General features: G+C 42.8%; 1 protein-coding gene and 1 non-coding gene across 51 annotated transcripts in view; both read left to right on the top strand.

The window, feature by feature from the left end:
• Positions 1-5,949, top strand: part of LOC126978072 (uncharacterized) — a 53,804-nt gene extending 47,855 nt beyond the window's left edge. For 37 of the 50 annotated variants that reach the window (XR_007732474.1, XR_007732500.1, XR_007732490.1 and 34 more), the window contains 3 exons: positions 2,312-2,385; positions 3,130-3,211; positions 5,536-5,949. This is a non-coding gene — a transcript (uncharacterized LOC126978072). The remainder of the gene's footprint in view (positions 1-2,311; positions 2,386-3,129; positions 3,212-5,535) is intronic. The other 13 variants (XR_007732507.1, XR_007732485.1, XR_007732498.1 and 10 more) reach the window with 2 other exon arrangements.
• A 1,540-nt stretch (positions 5,950-7,489) lies between these two features.
• LOC126978071 (uncharacterized) lies at positions 7,490-11,640 on the top strand. Its single transcript, XM_050826782.1, has 2 exons — positions 7,490-7,920; positions 9,978-11,640. Exons 1-2 carry the CDS (start codon positions 7,743-7,745, stop codon positions 10,571-10,573), a joined length of 774 nt encoding a protein of 257 aa, XP_050682739.1. The 5' UTR covers positions 7,490-7,742; the 3' UTR covers positions 10,574-11,640.
• Positions 11,641-25,557: the final 13,917 nt, after the last annotated feature.

Here is a 25,557-nt window from a genome sequence, read left to right as displayed (position 1 = left end):
ATTAGAAGAGCAGTAGTAAATGGGATATATTTAAATTTATTTAAGAATTTTACGGTCTCCTCAATATAAAGTTTTTTTAAATGTCTTGGTGGTGGGTCTTCAAGTTACTTCATAGTTATTGATATACCTAGGTAACAGCCGTTCAGCAATCATCTGCACAAAAAAATAGAATATTTATTATATTAATAAAACTATGTATAATCTTAATGAGAGTAAACCTTCCTTAAAAATGGTTGAGGGGAGCGGTGGGGTTTTGTGACATGTAAGGTATGTGTATTCTTTTAAGTGAAAAATAAAATTTATGTACTGTAGAATTAATTATGATGTACCAGTATATTATAAGACTCGTTTCGAATGCCAATACCAACTATAAAATTGCCTCTTTAATTTACCGGATCCGGAAACATGATCAATTCTTAAGTATTTTTTCGAATGGTGTTGTAGCGATTTTCTAAGACAATATGATTGAATGCCAGGCCAGAAAACTAGCGTCGCTGGGTAAAAAGAAAGAGCAGGGTTCTCTGCCCTATTTCAATCTAGCATTGAACCGGCAAGCATAGCTTATAATAATTAATATTTTACATAGGTATTTATTTGAAGTTAGATATTGTTATGTAATTTTTGCATTAGTAATGTGATCAGAAATGTACAGCAAGTCCAAAGTAATAAGAATTTCATTTACGCAATAAGCCATTTCATGTCACCAAATTGGTGACCCCGACGTGGTAAATTGCAACACTTCATTCGACGTGTTCACAAACATAGTGCCTGGGTATTCTGCATCGTGGCACACTGCATTCACCTACCATGGCTGAAAAAGTTGCTGCATGGTTCCTGCTGCCTGCATGTTGCATGTTTGCACTACACTCAAGGTACTAACTCTCCTTTTACTATATTAGAATCAACAAGAATGACTTGACTTGCAAACTTTAATAATTTCAATTAAGAATAACCGCAAAGTATTTTTATGTGTTCTACCCACTATATTGTGATCTAAAAGAAATGAATTACGAGTACCTACTAACAGTTTTATTGCACATTAATGTAATATATCGGTAATATTATGCAACTGTGTTTAGTTTAGACTGGTACGTGTAGGATAAAGCGGCTGTGTAGGCTTTGGTTTCGAGTCGGGCTACAGTAAAGGAAGAAAAGAAAGAAGATAGAAGACTCGCTGCGGCTTATTACTCTGCGATGAAAATCTTTGGCCTGAAATCCTGTCACTGCTTTATTACACCATGTAAAGTGGTGTTTTGCACTCGCTTCTGCCCGCCCAGACTTCACCGCGGCAGCAACGACCAACTGACTGTACTGGGACGGACCCCACCGTTCGCGGCGACTGTGACTGTTGACTGGGCCTGTTAGTGCATTTTTCAAAGCGCAACTTGGCTGGCACCGTATTTGGATCAAGCAATTTTACACTTCTGAAAAATAATCACGAGCCGACGTCTTCCTATTTCCTTACGTTTTAATTTCTACGAATATTACGTTTAGTTTCTACGAATATTACGTTCTATTTCTACGAATATTACGTTTAGTTTCTACGAATATTACGTTCTATTTCTACACACCTTTTTTTTGACAGTATATTTTTTGTATCTACCGTTCGCTATAACTCTTGTGTTTTTTTATTTATTTACGCGAGAGTAGAGTTGGAGACTGATGTGTTTGTGTCATGGCTTACCTTTATTATTTCTAGTACCTTTTTAAGTCAACAACACTTTCTTACACTACTTACATTATAATCCTGATAATAGTTGGAACAGCGGTGGTTAACACGAGCCAAGAAGATTGATTCATAACAGAATATTTAGTATTAACAAAAATTAAATTGAGATCTAATAAGAAATCCCCCATTAAAAAGAGAAGGTAGTAGATATACCTAATTGATAATTTGTCCTCAAGTTTTCTCGTTCTTACTCTATCGTAGTCGCGCCGCCATAATTGTCCGCAAGGTAAATTAATAAAACTGCTTTGTGCGAAGGGCAAGAGGCTCTCGTGATGTGAAGTGGTGAGGCAGGTCGCCTATAGACATTAGTAACACCAGAGGTCAAGAGATGCGTCGCCTGCCTTTAAGGTCCCTTAATCGTATCGGTTCGAGCAAACTGCAGCCGCAATTTGATTGCACAAATGTCTCTGCGAGACAAGAACTTTCTCGCACAACGCGCGATTTTAGAATGGCAGACGTAAACATCTTGGCATGGGTGTGTTATGTTATGCCCGGTGGTTGATTTCGGCTGCTGTATTTACCTGAACAACTCTGAGCACTCCCCGTGATAATCTTTAATTAATTGTGTTGTTCTGATCGCAGCTTGCAGCACAGTTCCGGCGCAGCAACCGCTGCAGCCAGCACGCCATCGGATCCGCCATGTTACAAGTCTTTTAGTGAGTTTTACTTACCTATTTACTTTTTATTAATAATAGTCTCGGATTTTAACCAACGTATATATGTAAATTGAGTATATTTTCATAAGAATGTAAATAATTTTCAAAAGATGCATAAAAAACATAATAGTAATGCCCAATACCCACTTATTGGCTAAGAAAACTCGACAAGTCATTTATCGGCAATTGTAGGGTTGTTGTGAAATGTTGTTAGACATATGTACCTACTTGATTCAATTCTGGTGTTCCTAGACGCACAGATCAGAATGAGTATATTAGCGCAATTGATATTTGCCTTATGTTCTTAAAATCAACAAAAATACAATTATTAATAATAAAGAAATAAGATAATTCATCAACAAAGGACAACCTTCACTGACCTCTTAATTTTCCTCTTCAATTAAGAATAATCGCAAAGTAGTTTTATGTGTTCTATCTACTAAATTGTGTTCTAAAACAAGTGAATTACTAGTATTTTGCACAATTAATATTGCACATTAATGTGATATATAGGTATTTATATAATATTATGGAACTGATTAATTGATTATCCAACACAGTGCCAATAAGTCACGTACATGTTGTATTGGATCAACAAATTTTAGAGTGCCAACACAAACTGATAATACGTACCGCTCTGCTAACTGTTATAGCGCAAACAAAGGCAGCTGTTGCGTTCAAATTTATAACCACAATACAATTTTTTTTTAGTAGTGAAAATATTTATAACCACTATGATTTCAGAAACAGAAGACATCGCTGTGCCCGACATCACTTCAGAGGAGTCATTGTCAACGCCAGAGTCCTTTAGGAGGAACATAGATTTGTAAATTTTATATCCTAAAAACATAAACCTTATCTATATAAGTTATAAATATCTTCATTTTATAATCTTAGAATGCTTAATAAATTGTAGATAAATAATTAATATCTTATATTATGATGTTTTTATTAACTATATCCTTATGTTCTAAAGCTTCTTATTCCTAATTAACTATAGAATATTTTTAGATAATGATTTTATAGGTTAATGTTTCCATTTTTATTTTTTTATGAAAATAAGGGACGAGACGAGCAGGACATTTAGCTGATGGTAATTGATACGCCCTGCCCATTACAATGCAGTGCCGTTCAGGATTCTTGAAAAACCCAAAAATTCTGAGCGGCACTACAATTGCGCTCGTCACATTGAGACATAAGATGTTAAGCCTCATTTGCCCAGTAATTTCACTAGCTACGACGCCCTTCAGACCAACCCCCACATCAATCAAACTTTACTCACGTTTCATCGGTGTCGGTACCGACTAGTTCCGGACCATTCGGACTCATCAGGATGAGCGTGGTAGGTTCGCGATAACGTTCCACCTCTTACTGCGGACTTGGGCTCGTAGTGCGCGGCTGGACAGGGCAGGAGGCGGAGGGGTGCGCTTGGTGTCCACGGGTGCACAAAATGTACTGACAGTGTCCACTACATGATCATCGGCACTATGGGTCTTATTGCGAAACATGTTTTGTAACACAGGTTTCCAAGTTTGTGACAGAGCCCAACCCTTATCTATATATAAAAATGAATTGCATTTCGTTTGTCTCGCTAAAACTCGAGAACGGCTGGACCGATTTGGCTTATTTTGGTGTTGAATTATTTGTGAAGTCCAGGCAAGGTTTAAAAGGAAAATGCTGCTAAATTAAATAAAAACCACAAATTTGTTTTTCCTTTGATGTGTCCCTATATAATTTCTATGAGAGAATTTATTGACGTACGGTTTGACAGTTCTGCTGTGAAACAATTTCATTACGACAGCAGGGTGCATATTTTACGTAGTAATTTTTGATGTTATGATATGTTATTGACGAATTCATATAAAAACTTTATTTATTATATAAAGAAAACGTCTGTCGGCTCAGCTAGTCTCTATTAAAATTGGGTCGACGGTCAATATCTATGGCTTCCAGCAGCTTGCGAGCCACAAAGTTTTTATTGCGCGCCAATACTTCCACCCTATCGAACCTATAATAATGTGACGTGTCGCAGTTTACCGCGTGCTCTGCCACTGCCGAGGTGTTGCTGTCTAACTTACGTACACTGCGGATGTGCTCGGTGAGTTTGGTTTTTATGTTTCGTCCCGTTCCACCAACGTAACTTTTGCCGCACTAGCATGGAATTTTGTAGACGCCAAGGCTCTCCAGAGGGTCCCGATCCTTTGGACATTGCAGAAGACTACAAATCTGCGTCAGGGGGCGGAAAATTGTCCTAATGCTATATCTACGGCGAAATAGGTGTCCAATTTGATCCGTTACCCCTCTCATGTATGGTAGATATGCCGGGACCCGCTCCACATGTTGAGGCCGCTGCTTGATGGTCGTGTGTGCCAGTCGATAAAACTGTCGCCAGTTGTAGCCATTGCCTTCCAACACTTGCCGCACGTGTGTCAATTCTGTCTCAATAAATTGCGAATCGCACAAACGAAGGACGCGATTAATGAGAGTGCGTGGTCCGACAAGTGCGACGGATGGTGATGGAAATCTGCTTTTAGGTACTGATCGGTATGTATGGGTTTTCTAAAAACCGTATGCACCAGGCTACCACTGGATTCGCGTTTCACCAGTACATCCAAAAATGGGAGGGTTCCATCTTTTTCTTCCTCTATAGTAAAACCTATCTTCGGATGTATTTTGTTCAGATGGTCCAGTAGTATTCTTTTCTGGGAACTATAGCAAGCACATCGTCTACATATCTCCACCAGGAACCTGGTTGTTGTTCTATAAATATGTTGGCCACGACTGGTGCTATGGGTGAACCCATTGCCACTCCATCTAAGAGGTGGGACGTTATCGCGAACCTACCACACTCACCCTGATGAAGGACCTCCGAATGGTCTGAAACTAGTCGGTAGTCGGTACCGACATCGATGAAACGTGAATAAAGCTCTATTAATAAATAATTTAATATTGACTTACGAAAGATTTAATAATTTAATAACTAATTTCATACTCACATTCTTAACACTGAATGTTTCTTCTTGAAGCAGGGAGGTGCTCCACGAAATATATTATCTAAAATCCTTACCACTTATTAGTAGCCAATATTTCCATAGTCTATAGTATGTTTCTGTATATCAATTATAAACCTTACTTTTCCTTCATTCAAAGCCAACATCACCGCAGCGCTCCATCGTCGGGTGCTCTCCTCCAGCCTCCATTTGTAGAACAAGGTGGGGGTGTACAAGACCTACATCAGATCCTGCCTCACGTACGCAGCACCAGCATGGTATGGGCTCGTGACCGACTGCTACAAAAAGAAATTGCAAATCGAACAAAATAAGCTGTTCCGCCGTGTCGCGACACGCCCCATGTTACGTGAGGAACACCACGATCGAGAGGAATTTGGGAGTTGAGAGCCTAGACGCCTTTATTACGCGCCTCACAGTTGCCATGACTTCGCGAGCCGACGAATCAGGTTTCGCACACCCGTGGGATCTGGCGACCTGGCACGCGAGGCCACTTGCTTGAGAAAAAGAAAGACCATTTGTGGAAATAATAATAAAATGATTTTGTTTGTCCTTTCTCGTTTGTTTTATTTTTTAAAGCATATCTATATAGATCGGACCACACAACATTACAGTAGTAGGGATTCGCCGTTTCTGGCTCACAGTAGTAGGGATTCGCCGGTTCTGGCTCACTTGTTCGTGATGCCTACTAAAAAAAAAATTTGGTGTCAAACTGGGGGTTTCGATGTATTTCCGAGCGATTGCGCTGATCCGTTTTTCGATATCTCTTATAGTTTCAAAGTTAGCTTTTTAAGTTAAACAGATCCATACTCATTACTAATCAGTGGTAATAATTAACCTAATGATTGGGAGGCGACTCAATGTTAATTCTATGAATGTGATAGATGCAATTAGTTCCCTCTCACATTCGTTACTACGATTAAAACGTCAATTTTGTGCTGTGTTTCTTATTTATGTTAAAAGATGATGTAAATAAAGTATATAATAAATCATCGTTGCAGATTGTATCATATTCAAAATATTTGATGAAATCATTCAAACTCCTCTTATTAAATTTAAAGTATAGATACATTAAACAGTACTCGCTAAATATACTGCGTCAAATAATTTCTCTACTCTTAAAGTATTGTAGATATATATTACGCAATTGCTATGTAAAAACCTCAGCTGGAATCCCTTAGCTGGACGATCATATGAATCGAAGTATTGTCCCATACCCTGCTCATCAATGTGTATTGTAACCCAGAGATCCTGGCTTATTTTCACTATCTATATCAAGTCAAGTAAAAAAATCTTTATTCACTGTAAAACCTTATTAGTTATTTAGTGCAAGTCAGGATGAAGTACAACAGTTACAATAGCATACAAATGAGTATAACAATATTCATTAAGAAAATTTAGAACAAAGAACAACAAAATAACACTAAAGAAAACTTAAATCATTTGTAAAATTTAGAACATCCAACTATCTTTATAGTTCCAATAATCTTTCAAATTATTTTTCAATTTCATTTATCATTTTCATTCAAATAATTCTTTCTTTTGGTGCTGGATGATTTTGAATTTGGTTTTATTTTGGAAGTAGATCTAGAATATCCAATTGAACTGCATGATTTACATTCTGACCTATCCTTATGCCCCGAGAGTATAAAATGTAAGTATTGATGATACAAAAGGCATAAAATTTGTTCCAAACCTTCGTAATAAAAATACATATGTCATTTACTTCAGAAATTTAAAGCAATGTCACACACACACATATATTACAAAATATTTGTAGCTGTACCTACAACCAATAATATCAATTAATACAAATGTCTAATACCTAACTTGTAACGTAGCATTATAGATCGTAGAAATAGTAATCGTGCATAATAACTGTAATAAGCGTATGCCGAAAGATTCGTTCTGACAAGAACATTTTATTTTATATAACGTAATATTAGCTCTGATAAGAACCATTTCATAATGCTGTACATCAACTCATAGAATCATACACATCACCAGTAGTCATCGCAGTGAAGTTTCAAGCATCGTACTTTCTCTCGACGATCGCAGATATACTCACGTGATCAGTCATATGCTCCGCGTTAGGGTATAAACTGCGTTAAGCGTGCCTCTCGCGTGTCCATACAAAAACGACCCGCGCGTGCCCATGCGCGTGCACACGCTCGTGAGCCCGTCGCGTGATACTTCCGTGCAATGGGGCACGCATGCACGCGACGTGATCACGCATCACGTTGGACGGGTCCACGCGCGAAGCCCGCTAGCGGGTGCACGCGCGTGCTTGTTCAGTTGACAGCGCTATCTCGAACCGACCGCACGCGCGTGCCCGGCCCATAACAAAAAATGACAAATTTTGATACAGAAAGGGTAATTGTTGAAGTTCAGTGTCGTCCTGCCATATGGGACCAATCAAGCGAAATATTTAAAGACCGGGACGCTAAATCAAAAGCATGGCTAGACATTTGTAAAGTACTGTTTGAAAATTTTGATGACTGGAGTGAAGCAGAAAAAAACATACAAGGTAAGTACCTACACTCTTTTTTTATTTTATAATAACGTAGGTTAGGTAAACTATTCTTTGCGCCTAATTTTTATTTTTAATAATCTATGCAATTAGTTATATATAATTAGTTATTTCAATTGTATTTGTGTCAATTAAATGTTTTCAACAATTAATCCAACTATAAAATTAAAACTCGGAATATTTACAATAATTTACCTATGTAAATATAAAATCATGCTTATATTCAAAACTAGTGCAGAGATACTGCGTATTTCTGAACATTGTGAAATTCGTGTGAACAATGTCCCATAATATTGGTATGGTTTTATATAATTATTGCTCGATAAATTCCAAAGTTCTTTCTTTCGGCCACGCGGTCGCCGCCATTTTGCGCGTCACGAGACAACCAGTATGTTCACGACTGCGAGCTTCACACTACTTCACACTATCGGTGTATTTAGGGTTCAAAATCATTTTAGGGCAGAAACAGTGGATCGGTAGGTAAATAAATAAAACAATTATCAACTAAAATATTTATTATATTGGTTTTAGAATTGGGCTAGTAACTTTGTAAAATAAGCGTGCGTTTTGTAGTTTTGTAGGTTTTTCTTTGACATCTCTCAACTTTAGTTTACAACAATCTAAGTTATTTGGTTACATCCTATGATTTTATATAACTAGATTAGTTATACGCCCGCTTTCAAAGGCAAGAGCAATGGAAGGTAATTGCCTACCATGCAGTTAGTCACGCTCCAATCGGTGTCGCGTCTACATGTGTTTGAGTACCAATAATATTTTAGTAAAAAAGATGCCTACTTGTGTTTTTAGACACTGTACAAACTACACATCACTGGATGTGTAATGAAAGAAAAAAAGTTTCATTTTATGCGTAATTACATAACATTTTACCTATTTAATGTAAGAATACTGAATTTCTTATAATTTTCGACTGTCATGGCGGCGCAACTGGTTACATCCGATTAATTTAACAAATAAAATCATTAGGTATAAAATGTCTGCTATGCTGCTGTCAAAATATGCCTGCTATGTTAATAAAAAATGTGTGGTAAAAAACCGTGAAAATTCAATTATTGAATGTACATAAATTATAAAAAAGCCTTCAATAAATACTGCGATCTTGCCATGACAGCTGTCCGTCTGCAACGAAATAATCTGCGAAGCTATCGCGTAATGTATACGAATCTCTGTGGGTATTTCCAATTAACCCCCGAACTGAACGTATATGGTCTGGTATAATGACAATATCATGAAAGTCATTAATTTGACTTCTTGATCTTATAAAATTATGCAAAATACAAATTGTTTTAAGAAAACAAATTGCTTTGTCTTTTCCAACGTTCAATGGACGATGGAGTATGCGAAATTTATTAGCCATGATACCAAATGTACACTCAATATAACGTCGCGCTCTCGTTAACCTATAATTGAATATTTTTTTTTTGTAGTTTAAATCGAGAGCTCGAGCATATGGCCGCATGACATGGCTAGATAACCCAAATGCTTCATCTCCTACAATAATATAGGGCAAAGCTGCGGTTGCAGCAATGTTGGTTGGTTTATCATTGTGTATTACGGGCAATGCTTTGGCAGGAGGAATATCTATTAAGTCATTGTGGATTTGTTCGTACAATCGGCTTTGTGTGAAAATTGCGGAGTCAGATTCTTTACCCTGCACTCCCACGTTTATATAGGTAAACTCATAGTTGGCGTTACACATTGCAAGCAGTACAATAGAATAGTAATGCTTATAGTTGTAATAGAGGGAACCACTATGTGGAGGTCTTATAATGCGTATATGTTTTCCGTCTATTGCACCTATGCAGTTAGGAAACTGGGCTTGCGTTAAAAAACCTTTTTCAGTCTCTACCCATAGCGCACGGGAAAATTTTGGTATACATTCTTCCTTTAACCTTTCAATTATAATTTGACAAACTTCTGTTACTATTTTTCTGACCGTGGTTAGTCCTGTCTGATACGCCAGATGAATATCGACGAAGGTATGTCCACTAACTAAATATCTGTAATAAAATAAAATACCTGTGTTATTGTTTCAGTGAAAAAGCTGCAGCAAAGATGGAAAACTGCAAGAGACACTTATATAAGAGTGAGGTCTACTAAAAAAAAACTTAAATCAGGCTCCGGTTCCAGGGCAAATAAAACATACGTTTACTATAACATGCTGTCATTTTTAGATTCAAACTCGAATACTCAAGGAGAAGAATCGGCAGACAATTTTAATCAGTCAGTAGAGCAAAACGCGTCACCGAGAACTTCACAAAATAATACGATTATTGAAGAAGATTTGATTAATGTACCTAGCACCAGCTCCAGCGTTACCAAAGAAACACGATCTTCCAAGAAACGTAAGTGCGAATCGCCAACTGATTTCGAATTAGAGTTGTTAAATTACGTGAAGAATAACACTGCAGATAATATGGACGAAGACTTGAATTTTTTTAAGTCATTATTACCAACTGTAAAAAAATTGAGTTGCTTTAAAAAATTATTATTTCGTACGAAAGTATTACAAGCTTTAATTGATATTGAAAAAGAAATGATTATTACCATTGATGACCTTTCATTAACGCAAAATACGGTAACGAATGATTTAGAATCCTTAAATGTAAGATCAGATACGAACAATGAATAAATAGGTAACAAGAAAGACTTTGAAGATTTGATTAAGACTGTTTAATTATTAAGAACAAAAGAAAGAGAAGAACATGAAGAACTATTTAAGTTAGTAAAAAGCGCAATTTTATATTTATATTTTTCTGGTCTCATGTGCAATTATTATGATATACAAGGGCATTCGCCAAAAGTTTACAAGCCTTGAGGTGTCATGTTCATAAGGAAAGAAACGGGGTCGATTCGGACACTTTTATCTTAAACCCTATTTTGGGGTCAAATAAAAAAGTGTATCAATAGACCCCTTTTTTACTTAATGGACCTTTTTTTTGAACCTACTCATAACATTGCTCCTTCATATGTCCTCTTCTTAAATTTAATCTTTTATGTAGTAAACTGTGATTATGATTGTGATGATAAATAAGAATTTAAAATAATATTAGTACCCGATCTAGTAATAGAAGGGAATAATTAATAAGGGAAATATTCATATGTAAAAACTTGCAATCAATATGCGTCATTATAATTAATACTTTGTAAGGTAGGTATATTATTATAATTAAGACATTTAGACTTATTGTACTGTTTTAACTGTTATTGTGTTTTTTTATTTTAAACTTGAACCTGTGATTTTATTAGTGTATTTCAAATGAATAATCAATGACTAATTGTAACGTAGCGTTTATGCAAGACACTGTGATGACTGTTGTGATTAAGTATATAAAAAAATAAGTGAATAAGTAGGTATAGATAAAAAAAAACGAAAAAGATAAAACTGTGTAATTTAGAAATAACAAAATATAATTAATAAATATAAGAAACTGTGATTAATATGATGATTAATAAGTGTGCGGTTATGTGTTTCGGTCCGTGAACCACATCAAGAAAAACATTTTAAGCCATATTCAGGTGTCACTGCCGAAACAATAAGAACTTCTTCTTCTTTCTTGCTTGATGTGGCTAAACAGTAATGTGACTTACATAAATTGGCAAAAAATATGAGTGTTCTAAACTTTTGTTAAATAATGACTGTTTTTTTACATGAATAAAGATGATTATTAATATCGAAATGTCTTTACTTACCGCAATGTCATTGCAAATCGTTCCATTGGTGATACGATTGACGTAGATTTCAATCGTAGATTGTTAGTCTTCAAATAGGGCTCCAGTTTTGAATATAATTCATCATAGACTTGTAATGAAACTTTAAAATATTTGAAAAAAAACCTTTCATTTTTTCTTAATATACCAAACTTCACCACGAATTCCCCGCACAGTAACCTAGATTCAACGAACGGGCTTACTGGCTGGCGTCTTTTTTTGGCAATTCGTCGTCGCCGTCGTCTTGATAAATAATACAACATTAATTTATCCATTATTACTTATTCGACTGTACACCTCCAACGTCAAAATTGTACTGAGAAAACTGCGTACGCGGATGCACGCGCCGATGCCCGCGCATAAGCACGCGAACGTGCTCACGTGCGTGCACCAGAAGCGTGGCCCGCGACGTGCTCACGTGCGTGCACACGCTTAACGCAGTTTATGCCCTTATACAACCGCACAGCAAGGCCGAGCGGACTCGACTGACGAGTGAAGCGTCGGGGTTTTTTTTTTTTTTTTTGAGAGGAGGAAATACTGTTTCGTATTTACGCCCCGGAACGGGGCGTAATATGTCGGACTCGAGTGTCCGCGTAAGCGGACACCCCATACCGACTAAAACCTCCTCTGTGCTGTTAGCAGCCCTGGCTTTCACAGCGAAGTAGGACGTGGGCCGTGGAGGCCGCAAAGACTACGCAACAACAGTCGTGGGGCGTCTCCTAAGGAGACTCGAACCTCAGACCGGCTGTGTGCTTGTGGGAAGGAGAGAGAATGAACATGAAGATGAAATGAAGATGAAAGATGAAAAGGTGATAAGAGCACACTCGCCGGCGAGTGTGGTGATGTTTTGTGTAATGTATGTATGTGTTTATGATTGCATGTATGTGTGTTTATATGTATGTACGTAGGGTAAATGTTTGTATGCATGTATGTTTGTGTTTCTGTCTGTTTGTGGAGTGTGTTTGTGATTGTGTAAGTGGTGTATGTCAGTCCGTCAGTCAGTCCGTGTGTGAGTGAGTGTAGTGAAGCGATTACAGGACGAGGACTAACGTCTCGTCGGGTATCAAAACAATGTGTGGTGTGTCTAGGGTGCGGGCCGCTGGCCATGGTCAGAGTGACGAGTGCCAGTGGTTTGCGGTGGTTGACCGCGCCTACGCCTGCGAAGGCGGTGTGTGCGTGTCTGTGTCGGTGTTTGTGTGGGTGTCGCGTTCGCGATGGTGATGTCGTCATCCGGGTCTACCGTTACATGTCTGGGACGTCTTATTGGGTTGAGACTATGGTGAAGGGGGGTGTACCCGCATGCCTTCCTAACCAAGATGTTGGGATGGTTAGGCGCCTTGTCAAAGAAGCGTCGCGAGATCTCTTTAAAGTATTGAGCTATTGTCGGAAGCTCTAGGTCGCGGTGAAGGTCAACGTTTCGGATGAACCACGGGGCTCCGGTTGCCATGCGCGTGATTTTATTTTGAACTACTTGCAAACGACGTAAGTAGCTCGGTCGGGTGTGCGAGAAAACGACGCTTGCGTATGACAGTATGGGCCGTACGATGGTTTTGTACAGCGTCACTTTGTGTTTGAGCGGAAGTTTGCTTCGCCCACACATAAGTGGATAAAAGCGACTGAGGACAAATCGGGCTCTATTGCATACCGTATCAATATGTTTCTTGAAGTTCATATTCCTGTTGAACGTGACTCCTAAGTATTTGTAATCCTTCACCCACGGTATGGGTGTTTCATACAGTTTAATAACGTCGGTCGGTTGTTTTTTAGCGCGGATGCTATTCGCGTTACCGAGGAGTACCGCTGCACTCTTGGCGGGGTTCACTTCAATCCGCCCGACGGCGGCTTGAAGCACTTTAATGTTCTTGCTCGAGGTTGAGCGGTTGGAGCCAAAGTAGAGTGCCGTGTCGTCAGCGTACTGAGCGAGCTGGACACTCGGAAACTTGGGAATGTCGCTCGTGAAGAGCGAGAAAAGAGTGGGAGAGAGGACCGAACCCTGTGGCACGCCAGACCTGATGGGTTTGTGCGAGGATAGGGTGCCCTCTACTCGATATCGGAAGGAGCGATCGGTAAGGTATGCTCGAATGATGCGCACGAGCCTGTCTGGCACTCCCAGTTGATACAGCTTGAATACTAAGCCGTTGTGCCATACCTTGTCGAAGGCCTTCGCGACATCGAAAAACACGGCTGCCGTGGTAGCGTGAAATTGACGCCGTATGAGAATGTACTCGGTGAGTCGGTGAGCCTGCTGGGGACACGAGTGAGTGGTTCTGAATCCGAACTGTATGTCGGGTATCAGGTTAAGCTCCGCGATGTAATGATTAAGACGCGCGAGAATTAATCTTACGTAAAGTTTCCCGATCGAGTTAATTAAGCTAATAGGCCTATAGCTACTCGGATTAGCTTTAGGTTTATTGGGTTTTGGGATACCGATAACAATGGAATCCTTCCATTGTTCGGGGAACGCGCTATTTGACAATAGAATATTAAAAATGGTAACCAATAAAGTAATAAGAGTCGAGGGTAGGATTTTAAGAACCCTATTGCTTATAGTGTCGGGCCCCGGGGCCTTCTTGGAGTGAAGCTCCTTAATGATTAGCTTCACCTCTTCGTAAGAGGTGGGTTTTATTACATCGCCTGAAGGGTTCAGAGCGGAGCGACGTTCAACTTCACGATCAACTTCGTCAACGTGTGTCGGGTCGGCTGCTGCATTTGGAGAGCACTGACTCTCGAGACTATCGGCGAGGCATTCAGCCTTCTCATCGTCATCGAGCGCCGGCTGCAGTCCCGGTCTGTCCAAAGGAGGCATGACAGTGGGCGGCTCCTGTTTGAACGCGCGAGGCAGCTTCCAGAAAGCCACATGTGATGGCTTAAGGTTACCGAGCAAGCGGTCCCAACGTTCGCCGCGGAGTTCCGCGATACGTTCCCGTACCACCCGCTGTAGGTAGCGGAGGTGGCGCCTATTCTCGACCGACGGATACCTGTCGTAAAGTCTAGTGGCTCTGTGCTTCTGTGTGAGTAAGTTCCTGACCTCTGGAGGCAGGTTTAGGCGATGCGGTTGCATCGTCGGAACCTGCCTGGAGCAGGCCTTGATCCTACTCTGTATATGTGACGTCACATGAGAGATAGCACTGTGAGCCGTGTCGACCGAGTCGATGACGTCCGGTATACGGTCAAGGTCGTCGGACTTGATAGACTCGAGATCCTTTTCCAGCCGTTGCCAGTCGATCACTGTTTTCGTCGGTGGTTGAAAGTTAACCGGTGGGCCTAGATTTAGGACGACGGGCCGGTGGTCTGACTCTAATTCGTGAAAAACCTCGATTGAATTTACATTGAGCGTTACGTTTTTAAGTAACGCAACGTCTAGAATGTCGGGTCGGTGCGCGACGTTATCCGGATAACGTGTTGGTTCGTCGGGTGCTATTACTGAAAAGTTCCGCGTGTCTGTGAGAGAGTCTAATAAAATTCCGTTTCTATTTGTGGCTCTACTGTTCCAGGTGGAGTGTTTGGCGTTAAGATCGCCGCCCACTATGACTGCGGCCCCGTGGCCGAGTAATGCTTCTATATCTGTGTCTAATATTTGTTTGTTCGGCGGAAGATAAGCTGAAATAACAGTGATCGGCTGGTGATTCGCCATACTGACCCGGATGGCAGAGGCCTCGATGTAAGTGAGGACCGGAGGATCTATAGGTATACAGTGTAGAGACCTTTTAAAATAAATGAGGGTGCCGCCCATACGGGTGGTGCGATCATTCCTAACTAAGTTATAATTAGCGATACGCGGATTGCGTATGCGTGGTTTTAGAAATGTCTCTTGCACTAAGAATAGGTCTAATTGATGTTCGTGAGCGAACTCCTTCACCAAGTCTAGTTGTGAGGCTTAAGGCCTTGGGCGTTAAAATACGCTATACGGAGCGTATGTGGTTTGTGTCGTCCGCTTACGTAATTAGGCATCGCGAATGTTGTTTTTATACTTTAGCCCTATATCGGTGAGGGCACGGAATATTTTGCCGTTGTCTGCCATAACTTGCAGGAGCGACGGCGGGTCTTCCCAGACAGCATCGAGCCTGCTGGCCAGGGCTGTTATTTCATCAATGTCGAACATCTCTGACAGTTCGAACATGAACGCAAAGGTGCTGCCGCCTTTGTTACTTGTTGCCGCGGACGCGGGCGCCGGTGGCCTCGGTCGCGGGACCGACGCCGCCGGGCGGGACGCTAGCGGAGGCCGGAGGGGCGCGGGGGCCGCGAGAGTGGCCTCTGTGGCAGCGTTGGCAGCCGGAGGAGACCTCGCCCAGGCGTTTACCTTCGGAGGCGGCGCAGGTTTGAAGGTTGGAGTGAACTCCACCTTCTCTGCTCTGCCTTGCGGCTGGCGGCGCCCTGGGTGACGCTTGTGTTTGGGTGCCTTGGGACACCCGCGATAGCTCGCGGGGTGCCCCTTCTCCCCGCACAAGACGCAGGCCGGGGGCTCCGCGCATTGCGCTGGTCGAGGGCACTCTGGAGTGCCGTGTTTCCCGAGGCACTTCACACACCTCGGGGTGTGTTCGCAATTGCGTGCAGAGTGCCCGTATAATTGGCATCTGTGACACTGACCGGGCCCCCCGCGGTTGCGAGGAGCTTCGGTACGGATGCCCTGAAGGGAACAAACCGATTTAATGTTGAAAATTTCCTTTCCCTCTTGCGTGAGGTCGAGGACTACGAGAACCATGTTAAATGGTTGTTTGTTGTTGGTTCCGCGCATACGGTGCACCTCGTGTGCAGGGTAACCCTGCTCTTTGAGGTCCGACAGAATGTCGGCCTCGTCTAACTCTTTGGGGACGTTCCTAAGAACGACCCTCAGACGCTTCTCCTCAGGCAGGGCGTACGTGTGGAAACCCACACTCAGCTCTCTAAGAAGAGATGTCAGGGCGCGGTGGTCCGCTACCTCTCTGGTCTCTAATTTGATGAGAAATTGGTACGCCCTCGCCTGGAAGGAGAGCGTCTTCGGGATCCTATTTTTGATGACTAACCATCGGCCTCGGTCCTCTATAAAAATAGGAGGCGGGCGCTTGGTCGGAGGCGGTACGCGGGCTTTAGCGGGCGCGGACGCGGGAGCGGAGCCAGTCGTGGCCGCGGCTTTCTTCGCGGGTGTGCCTTCAAGAGAAGGCGATTCGCGACCGCGCTTCTTCTTGCGACTGACGGTGATGAAGCCGTCAGCATCCGACGCGACACTCTCCGCTCTCGACGGTAGAGCGGTTTCCGGCTGGGCCGGTGAAGCACTGGAAGCCTGAGGGGCTTCCCTGCGGTCAGGACTGACCGCGGCGACCTTAGGGGTCGCCTGCGCGTCAAAGTACGCCTGAAGGACAGGCGGACGGGCTGATCGGGTGATCACTTTCCTCGGTTTGACCGAGGCCACGGAACTTGCGTCGGATGCATTACCTATCTCCATTTCGGATTCCCTGTCGGAACTCGAAACGTCAGATGACGATCTATATTTTTTGGATTTCGCTTTAATAGCGGCATCCACTGTCTCATCTATAGACTCCTTAATTAACGGAGCGATCTTCTCCGTAAATTACTCATCTAGCAGGGCACGTAGAAGGCCCTTGTCGGCAACCATTGGTGAAGCCATGGTTGTTATTAATTAGGTTAAGCGGGTGGCAACCCCCGCTGCCCGAGTCAGGCAGAGGGGGAATATAATAATAAAGTGGACAACTATAGTTTAGTTGTACACTTGCACATTAATAAAATACTATTAATAATAATAAAGTATGCAAAATTAAAAGAAATTAATAATAATAATTAAGCCTAAGACTTAGCTTTGCTGGATGTAGACTGGCTGGGCCGGAACCCCGATGTACGCTGTGCAGGCCCCCACGGAGAAGACACACACGGCACGATCTGCAACACTCACAACACACACGATTAGCGTGCAGAATCGCGAAACACAGAACAGGTGCTAACTAACACGATCGTAAAACCGGGTAATTAACACTTATAATAACTAAGCTACGTTCCGCGAAGGAACGTAACAGGTGCGAGACTCAAAGAGTCCCGAACAATAGCGCGCGATAACAATAGCTAGCCCAGGTGGCCTGAGCAGATAGTGCGATAACGCAGGTAATAAAAATATTCGAAGGAGGACAGATAACGCGGCACGTGTGCTCGCGTTGCCTGCCTGAATCGAACTTCGAAGCGTCGGGGGTCGATCGCTATTCATGCAATTTTAATCAATGAGCAATAGCGTAGGTGCGGAATCCATATAGTACCTAAGAAGAATGGAGATATACGGGTATGTGGTGATTATAGACGATTGAACAGCATAACCAAACCCGATCGTTATCCAGTGCCGAGAGTCAAGGACTTCACCCATCATCTGTCTGGCAAAACAATATTCTCCACAATCGACCTCAACCGCGTTTACCAACAATTGAAGACCAGGGAACAGGACATAGAGAAAACAGTTATCATCACACCAATGAGTTTATTCGAATTTCCTCGCATGTGTCCTGGTCTGAAGAATGCGGGACAAACATTTCAGAGATTTATTCACGAAGTGCTCCGTGGATTAGACTACGTTTTCCCATTCATCGACGATTTGCTCATAGCCTCAGTCTCGTTTGACTGAGCATCGCGATCACCTAAGAACAGTTCTTAGAAGATTGGAAGAAAACTGTATCACTATCAACCCCGCGAAGTGTAACTTAGGCCAAACGGAAGTCAAATTTCTTGGATACATCGTATCGAAAAACGGTATACAGCCGACAGAAGAGAAGATTAAAGCCATTACCGAATTTTCATAATCGAAAACTATAGAAGGTTTAAGACGATTTCTAGGCATGTTAAATTTCTATCGTGACCACATACCGAATGCTGCATCAATACAAGCTCCGCTAAACGCTTACCTACACCATGTCATGAAACGTGATAAAACAATAATTGAATGGACCGACGAAGCATCACAATCATTCGAAGAGTGCAAGAATAGTATATCCAAAGCTACCTTACTCGCTCACCCATCACATGATGCCCCTATCGCAATATTCTGCGATGCGTCTGACAACGCAGTAGGTGCAGTCCTACAACAATACATCGAAAATAATTGGCAACCACTCGGTTACTTCTCAAAGAAATTTTCAGAGGCGGAGAAGAAATACTCAGCGTATGACAGAGAACTCTCAGCCGTCTATAAGTCAGTGAAACATTTCCGTAAGATGTTTGAAGGACGTGAATTAATTATATTCACAGACCACAAACCCCTCACATTCGCTATGAATAAAACACATACTGCAAACGAAACGCCTCGCCGAACGCGCCAATTATTATTCATCAGTGAATTCACAACCGATATTCGACACATCAGTGGAAAAAACAATATTATTGCCGACGCATTAAGTCGAATAGAAACAATAACCTCATCACCCACGATCGACTACAGCGAGATAGCAAATGCACAAGAGAGAGAGAGCAGTTTAGAGACTGAGCGTTTGGCGATTAAATAAAACAACTGCTTGACTGTGAGGAATATGTGGAAGATATGATTTATACTGGCTGGTGGGTCTTCCGCGTAGGTCCTTACGGGCCTCGGGGTAACTGTTCGGGGCGATGGCCCCTTTCAGTAGTATAAACGCCGCCTGCAACTACAGACGGGGCACTGGGTGGGACCGGTTGGTCCGTGGTGTCATGTGCGGTGGTATCTTGCTACAGTGCGATCAAGCCCGCGTAGTGTCGCGAGCGATCTGCGGACTGCAGCCGGTTTGTAGGTCCGTGGTTAGCTTGCGCCCGCCGCTCAGCGAAACTTTACGAAAGATTAATTCTCGCGCGTCTTAATCATTACATCGCGGAGCTTAACCTGATACCCGACATACAGTTCGGATTCAGAACCGCTCACTCATGTCCCCAGCAGGCTCACCGACTCACCGAGTACATTCTCATACGGCGTCAATTTCACGCTACCATGGCAGCCGTGTTTTTCGATGTCGCGAAGGCCTTCGACAAGGTATGGCACAACGGCTTAGTATTCGAGCTTCATCAACTGGGAGTGCCAGACAGGTTCGTGCGCATCATTCGAGCCTACCTTACTGATCGCTCCTTCCGATATCGAGTAGAGGGCACCCTATCCTCACCCAGACCCATCAGGTCTGGCGTGCCACAGGGTTCGGTCCTCTCTCCCACTCTTTTCTCGCTCTTCACGAGCGACATTCCCAAGTTTCCGAGTGTCCAGCTCGCTCAGTACGCTGACGACACGGCACTCTACTTTGGCTCATTACACTAACATTAAAGTGCTTCAAGCCGCCGTCGATGAACTAGGCAACTGGTTCAGAAAATGGCGGATTGAAGTGAACCCCACCAAGAGTGCAGCGGTACTCTTCGGTAACGCGAATAGCATCCGCGCTAAAAAACAACCGACCGACGTTATTAAACTGTATGAAACACCCATACCGTGGGTGAAGGATTACTCCCGCAAGGAAAGGATTGCCATCTGCAACTGGTCGTTCCCAGGGAGAAGGTGAACGAGATCCTGAGAGCTTATCACGATGGTTCTTCAGGTGGACATTTGGGAATAAGAAGAACTCTCACAAAAATTTAAGAACGATTTTACTGGTTGCATTGCCGTGATGATGTTGAAGACTGGTGCCGGAAATGCAAGAGTTGTGCTGCTGTCAAAGGACCTCAGACCCGGAGCAGAGGAGTTATGAAGTTGTACAATGTTGGGGCTCCGTGGGAAAGAGTAGCTCTGGATATAGCCGGACCGTTTCCAGTCACCAAAGCTGGAAGCCGTTACATAATGGTGGTGATGGATTATTTCACGAAGTGGCCGGAAGCATTTGCCCTACCGAATCTAGAAGCAGTTACTGTTGCGACGATGCTGGTGAATGAAGTTTTCTGCAGATTTGGTGTGCCTTTGGAGTTGCACAGTGACCAAGGGCGGAACTTCGAGTCACAAGTATTTCAAGAAGCTTGCAAGATTTTGGGAATCCATAAGACCAGAACTACGCCATATCATCCACAGTCGGACGGGATGGTGGAGAGGTTTAACCAAACATTGGAGCGACATCTGGCAAAAGTAGTGGACAGTCATCAGGATAACTGGGATGAGGACATTCCACTGTTTCTTATGTCGTATAGAAGCGCAATACACGAGACGACAACGGTGACTCCTGCGTACGCCAATTTTGGAAGGGAATTTTAATTGCCAGCTGATTTACTCTCAGGCTGTCCACCGGATACTCCGAAAAGTATAACAGAATATGTGGATGAGTTACGCAAAAAGATGGTTGACATCTACGAGGAAATTAGAACAACTGGGCTTAAGGCAAGTGAACGGATGAAGACCCGCTACGATCGAAGAGCTAATATTCCTAGTTTTGAAGAGGGAACCCTGATTTGGTTACACAATCCTGTAAGGCGAAAGGGGAAGTCTCCGAAGCTCCAACCAAGTTGGGAGGGACCATACAAAGTAATCAGAAGGATAAATGATGTGACTCTCAGGATCCAGCGTACCCCTCGAAGTCCCCCGAAAATCGTACATGTCGATCGGGTGGCTAAGTACTACGGAAACAACGATGATCGGGACGATCATGTCTTGGGAGGGGGCAGTGTTGCGTAGCAACCCTTCGAAGTATATGACGAGAGTTGTCAAACTTCAAGACATTGTTAATTTCAACAGCTCCTTCAGCAATACTCGTAGCTCAGCAGAAAAGTGTTTACTTAAGACGCTGTAGACCCGGGTTCGATACACCTACCAGTGTATGGATTTTTTTGCGTGGACTACGGCAGTTCTAGTTCTGACTCGAAAGTGTAAAGAAGAAGAAGAAGAAAATAAGAAGTAGTGAAAAGTGGAAGTGTTCTAAGAAGAAGAAGACAGAAGAGAAGTAGTGTTCGGTGCAGTGTGACGCGTTGAAGGTACCGCCGCCCACAAGAGGAACAGCGGCAGACCGGCGAAGTGCAAGTTCAGAAAAAGTGAACGCAAATAAAGACTCGTTCCTATAAGCGGAGTATTATTTCCAATCCCTGACCCACTCCCGTGTGATTATATATGTATGTATACATATCTATGTATTTATTTACCTTAGTTTTTAAGTTAGTTTTAAGTTCTAGTCATTAGTCTTAAGTTAGGTTAAGTGATAGATTACGATTAATATTACGTTATATCAATAGCAAATAGCCAGGTTTTCCCAGTCTCCTGGATTCCCCCCCCCCCCCCCCACAATCCTCATGTATTAGTTTCTTAAGCATAATAAAGTTTTATCCCTTAATACGTAGATAGGGTTGTAGAAATAAGTTTTCTGATACCTACATATATAAGGCTTAATTGTAAATTGCTTTAATAAGTAGATTTAAGTAATTTTGTATATATATTTTAATACCAAATATAGATTTTGAATTTGATTTTTTTTTTTTTAATAAATCATATCTTCCATATATCTTCCATTTACGGCAGAGCAACCCATCATGCATCACCAAACTGTTCCTTTGTGCCCAGAGACTCTTGGTAGCCGTACTGTGTCTAGCCACTTCAGACCATTTTGGTTTAAGTGATCCACTTGCTAGCCAATGTAAAAGTGGTTGAAGATCCTTATCATTTTCCTGAGCTCTCCTCATTGCATCGTTGCTCCAGTTCCCATCGATCGAATCTGTTCTGATCAGTCGGATTATTGGATTTTCTTTCTCCTCCTGACGAATGCAATGTTTGCATTCCGTCGGACAAGGTCTTCTAGATAAAGCATCTGCGTTTCCATGAGTTTTTCCTCCTCGATGTTCGATTTCAAAGTCATACTCTTGAAGTTGCTCAATCCATCTGGCCACTTGTCCTTCCGGATTCTTGAATTCTAGTAACCACTTCAAGGCGGCATGATCAGTCCTTATGAGGAATTTGCGACCCAACAAGTACTTTTTAAAATGTTGTAATGTCTTCACCACGGCAAGTAACTCCCTACGAGTTACACAGTAGTTTCTCTCCGGCTTCGATAAAGATTTGCTAAAGTATGCAATTACAACTTCTTGATCTCCCCTCTTCTGAGATAACACTCCACCAATTCCAGAATTGCTAGCATCAGTATCTACTATGATTCTTCCCTCCGTGTCAGGATATCCGAGGATAGGTGATTCACATAGTCGTTTCTTCAACTCTAAGATAGCTTGTTCGCAGTCTTCATCCCAGGAAAAGGCTCTTTTCTCCTCCGTCAGTCGATGTAAGGGCTTAGCAACATCGGAAAACCCTTTCACAAAGCGTCGATAATAAGAGCATAGTCCAAGGAATGCTCTCACATGTGTCTTTTCTGTCGGCGTCGGCCAGTCCTTGACAGCACTTATCTTGGCAGAATCCGTCGCAACGCCTTGCTCCGAGATAACGTGCCCCAAGTAATTCACCTGACGTTGAAAGAAGGAACATTTCTTTGGACTCAACTTCAAGTTGGCACCCTGCAGTTTCGCGAAGACTTTTTCGAGCTTCTTGAGATGATCTTCAAAACTTCGTCCCATAATGATTATGTCATCCAAGTAGACAAGGCAGGTATTCGAAAGTAGCTGGGGCGTTGCATAATCCGAAGGGCATTGTATTGAACTGCCATAATCCTTTTCCGGTTGAAAAAGCCGTCTTCTCCTTGTCTTTAGGGTCCAGATCAACTTGCCAGTAGCCACTTTTCAAATCCAGAGTAGAGAACCACGTCATGCCACAAAGTGAATCTAAGATGTCATCGATTCTTGGCAATGGATAACTGTCCTTCTTAGTAACATCATTCAGATGCCGATAGTCCACACAAAATCTAGTTGATCCATCCTTCTTCTTCACCAGAACCACTGGAGAACACCATGGACTCGACGACGGTTCTATCACACCATTTTATTTCATATCCCGAATCATGTCTTCCACTTCTTGTTCGCGTGCAAACGGAATACGTCTTGGTCTTTGCCGTATCGGAACAGTGTCTCCTGTGTCGATCTTGTGTTTCACCAAACCAGTTCTTCCGATGTCCCCGTCGTTCTTTGAGAAAATCCCGGAGTAGCGTAGCAGGAAATTTCTCGCTTTTATTAACTGTAGCTTGGTAAGATTGTCCTTACAGCTATCCAGAAGTTTCTGTATGTTCACATCCTGGTTTGCAGCTACGGTCTTCCTCCCTTCTTCACACTTTCTTAACCAAGCTATCTCCTCACAAGCTCCGATCACTGTTCCCTTCCTAATGATTTGCTTGTCCTCATGAGGATTAAACACGGGAACCATCGCAATCTGGGAGTTACCCACAACAGTCCTGGCTGGGATCCATGTCGTGTCCGATGTCTCCCTTTCTATTATAGCGCATTTACAAGGTCTTCCTCTGTCATCCCTTGGCAGGACTACCGGGACTAGGGTCTGCGATCTCGGATTTAAAGTAGTGTCTCTTAAACACAGCACTTTCCCAACAGTTCCGCCTTTTATTGGAATTTCTTCACCTCCATGCGTCAATACACCATGTTTCATGTCAATGGTACACTGATGATTTCGAAGAAAATCCAACCCAATGATGCAGTCATCTGTGATATCCGCGATTACCACTTTTTGCCAGTACAACGTATCCCCGATTTTCATGGCCACGATCTTCTCTCCCTGGACTGGTATGCGCTGGCCGGTAACTGTTGTGAGTGTTAAGTTTACATTTTCTCGCATGTGTCGTCTTCCGATGCTCTCTAGTCTTCTTTGGCTAACGACTGTACGTGAGGCTCCCGTATCCAAAGTGAAACGGCAAGATTTTCCATTTATCATTCCTTCTATAACTAAAGTGTTTCCGTCACATGTCTGCTTAACGAAGATCCTTGGGGCTTTGCTTCTACCGGCTAGCGCCCACCCCACTGCCCTGGCCCTTTCCTGCTGCTCCACCGGTGATGTTTAGACCGTCGCATCCTTCCTACCTTGCGTTATGCTCTCACGACTGGGGCAAGTGCTTCTAATGTGTCCTCGCTCCCCACAACCATAGCATGCTGGGTTATATTGTTGCGTAGCAACCCTTCGAAGTATATGACGAGAGACATTGTTAATTTCAACAGCTCCGTCAGCAATACTCGTAGCTCAGCGGAAAAGTGTTTACTTTAGACGCTGTAGACCCGGGTTCGATACACCTACCAGTGTATGGATTATTTGGGTTTTGTAAAGTTAATGGAAATTTCTAGTAAGTTCAGGATCAAATCGAACAGAAAAAAAGGGATGGAAAATGTGTAAGCAGGATAAAAATAGTTAAAAGAATTTTCTAGTACAATTTAAATTTAAAGATGGAATGGGAGAATCATTTTGAAAATAGAACGGATCCGGGGGTATATAAGCCGTACTAAGCGTGGCCTACGGCAGTTCTAGTTCTGACTCGAAAGTGTAAAGAAGAAGAAGAAGAAAAGAAGAAGTAGTGAAAAGTGGAAGTGTTCTAAGAAGAAGAAGACAGAAGAGAAGAAGTGTTCGGTGCAGTGTGACGCGTTGAAGGTACCGCCGCCCACAAGAGGAACAGCGGCAGACCGGCGAAGTGCAAGTTCAGAAAAAGAGAACGCAAATAAAGACTCGTTCCTATAAGCGGAGTATTATTTCCAATCCCTGGCCCACTCCCGTGTCAATTGGTGTCAGAATTGGGATTGGAAAGATGCCATTTGTGCCCAGGAACGAGAAAGGAGTGACCACGCGAGCGGGAGCAGCTGCAGCGGCAGAGGACGAGTCAGAAACATCCGGCTCTGGACTCAGTGCGACCGTGTCAGCACCGCAGGCTCCTGCCGTTGACATCAGCGCGCTCATGCAGCAGATGGCCGCCATGATGCAAGAGCAAGCGCGCCGACAGGAGGAGCAGCTGCGGGGCTTGCAAGAGGAACAAGCGCGCCGACAGGAGGAGCAAGCGCGCCGACAAGAGGAGCAGTTGCGGGGCTTGAAAGAGGAGCAAGCGCGCCAATAGGAGGAACAAGCACGCCAACAGGACTGCA

This window comes from Leptidea sinapis, chromosome 47 (genome assembly GCF_905404315.1).
Source record: "Leptidea sinapis chromosome 47, ilLepSina1.1, whole genome shotgun sequence".
NCBI classification, from domain to species: Eukaryota; Metazoa; Arthropoda; class Insecta; order Lepidoptera; family Pieridae; genus Leptidea; species Leptidea sinapis.
This window is presented reverse-complemented; position numbering and strand designations above follow the sequence as displayed.

Coding starts and splice junctions, on each gene's coding strand:
- LOC126978071 (XM_050826782.1), top strand. CDS start 7,743: ATGACAAATTTTGATACAGAAAGGGTAATTGTTGAAGTTCAGTGTCGT. Junction 7,921..9,977: donor AGCAGAAAAAAACATACAAG/GTAAGTACCTAC, acceptor TTATTGTTTCAG/TGAAAAAGCTGCAGCAAAGA.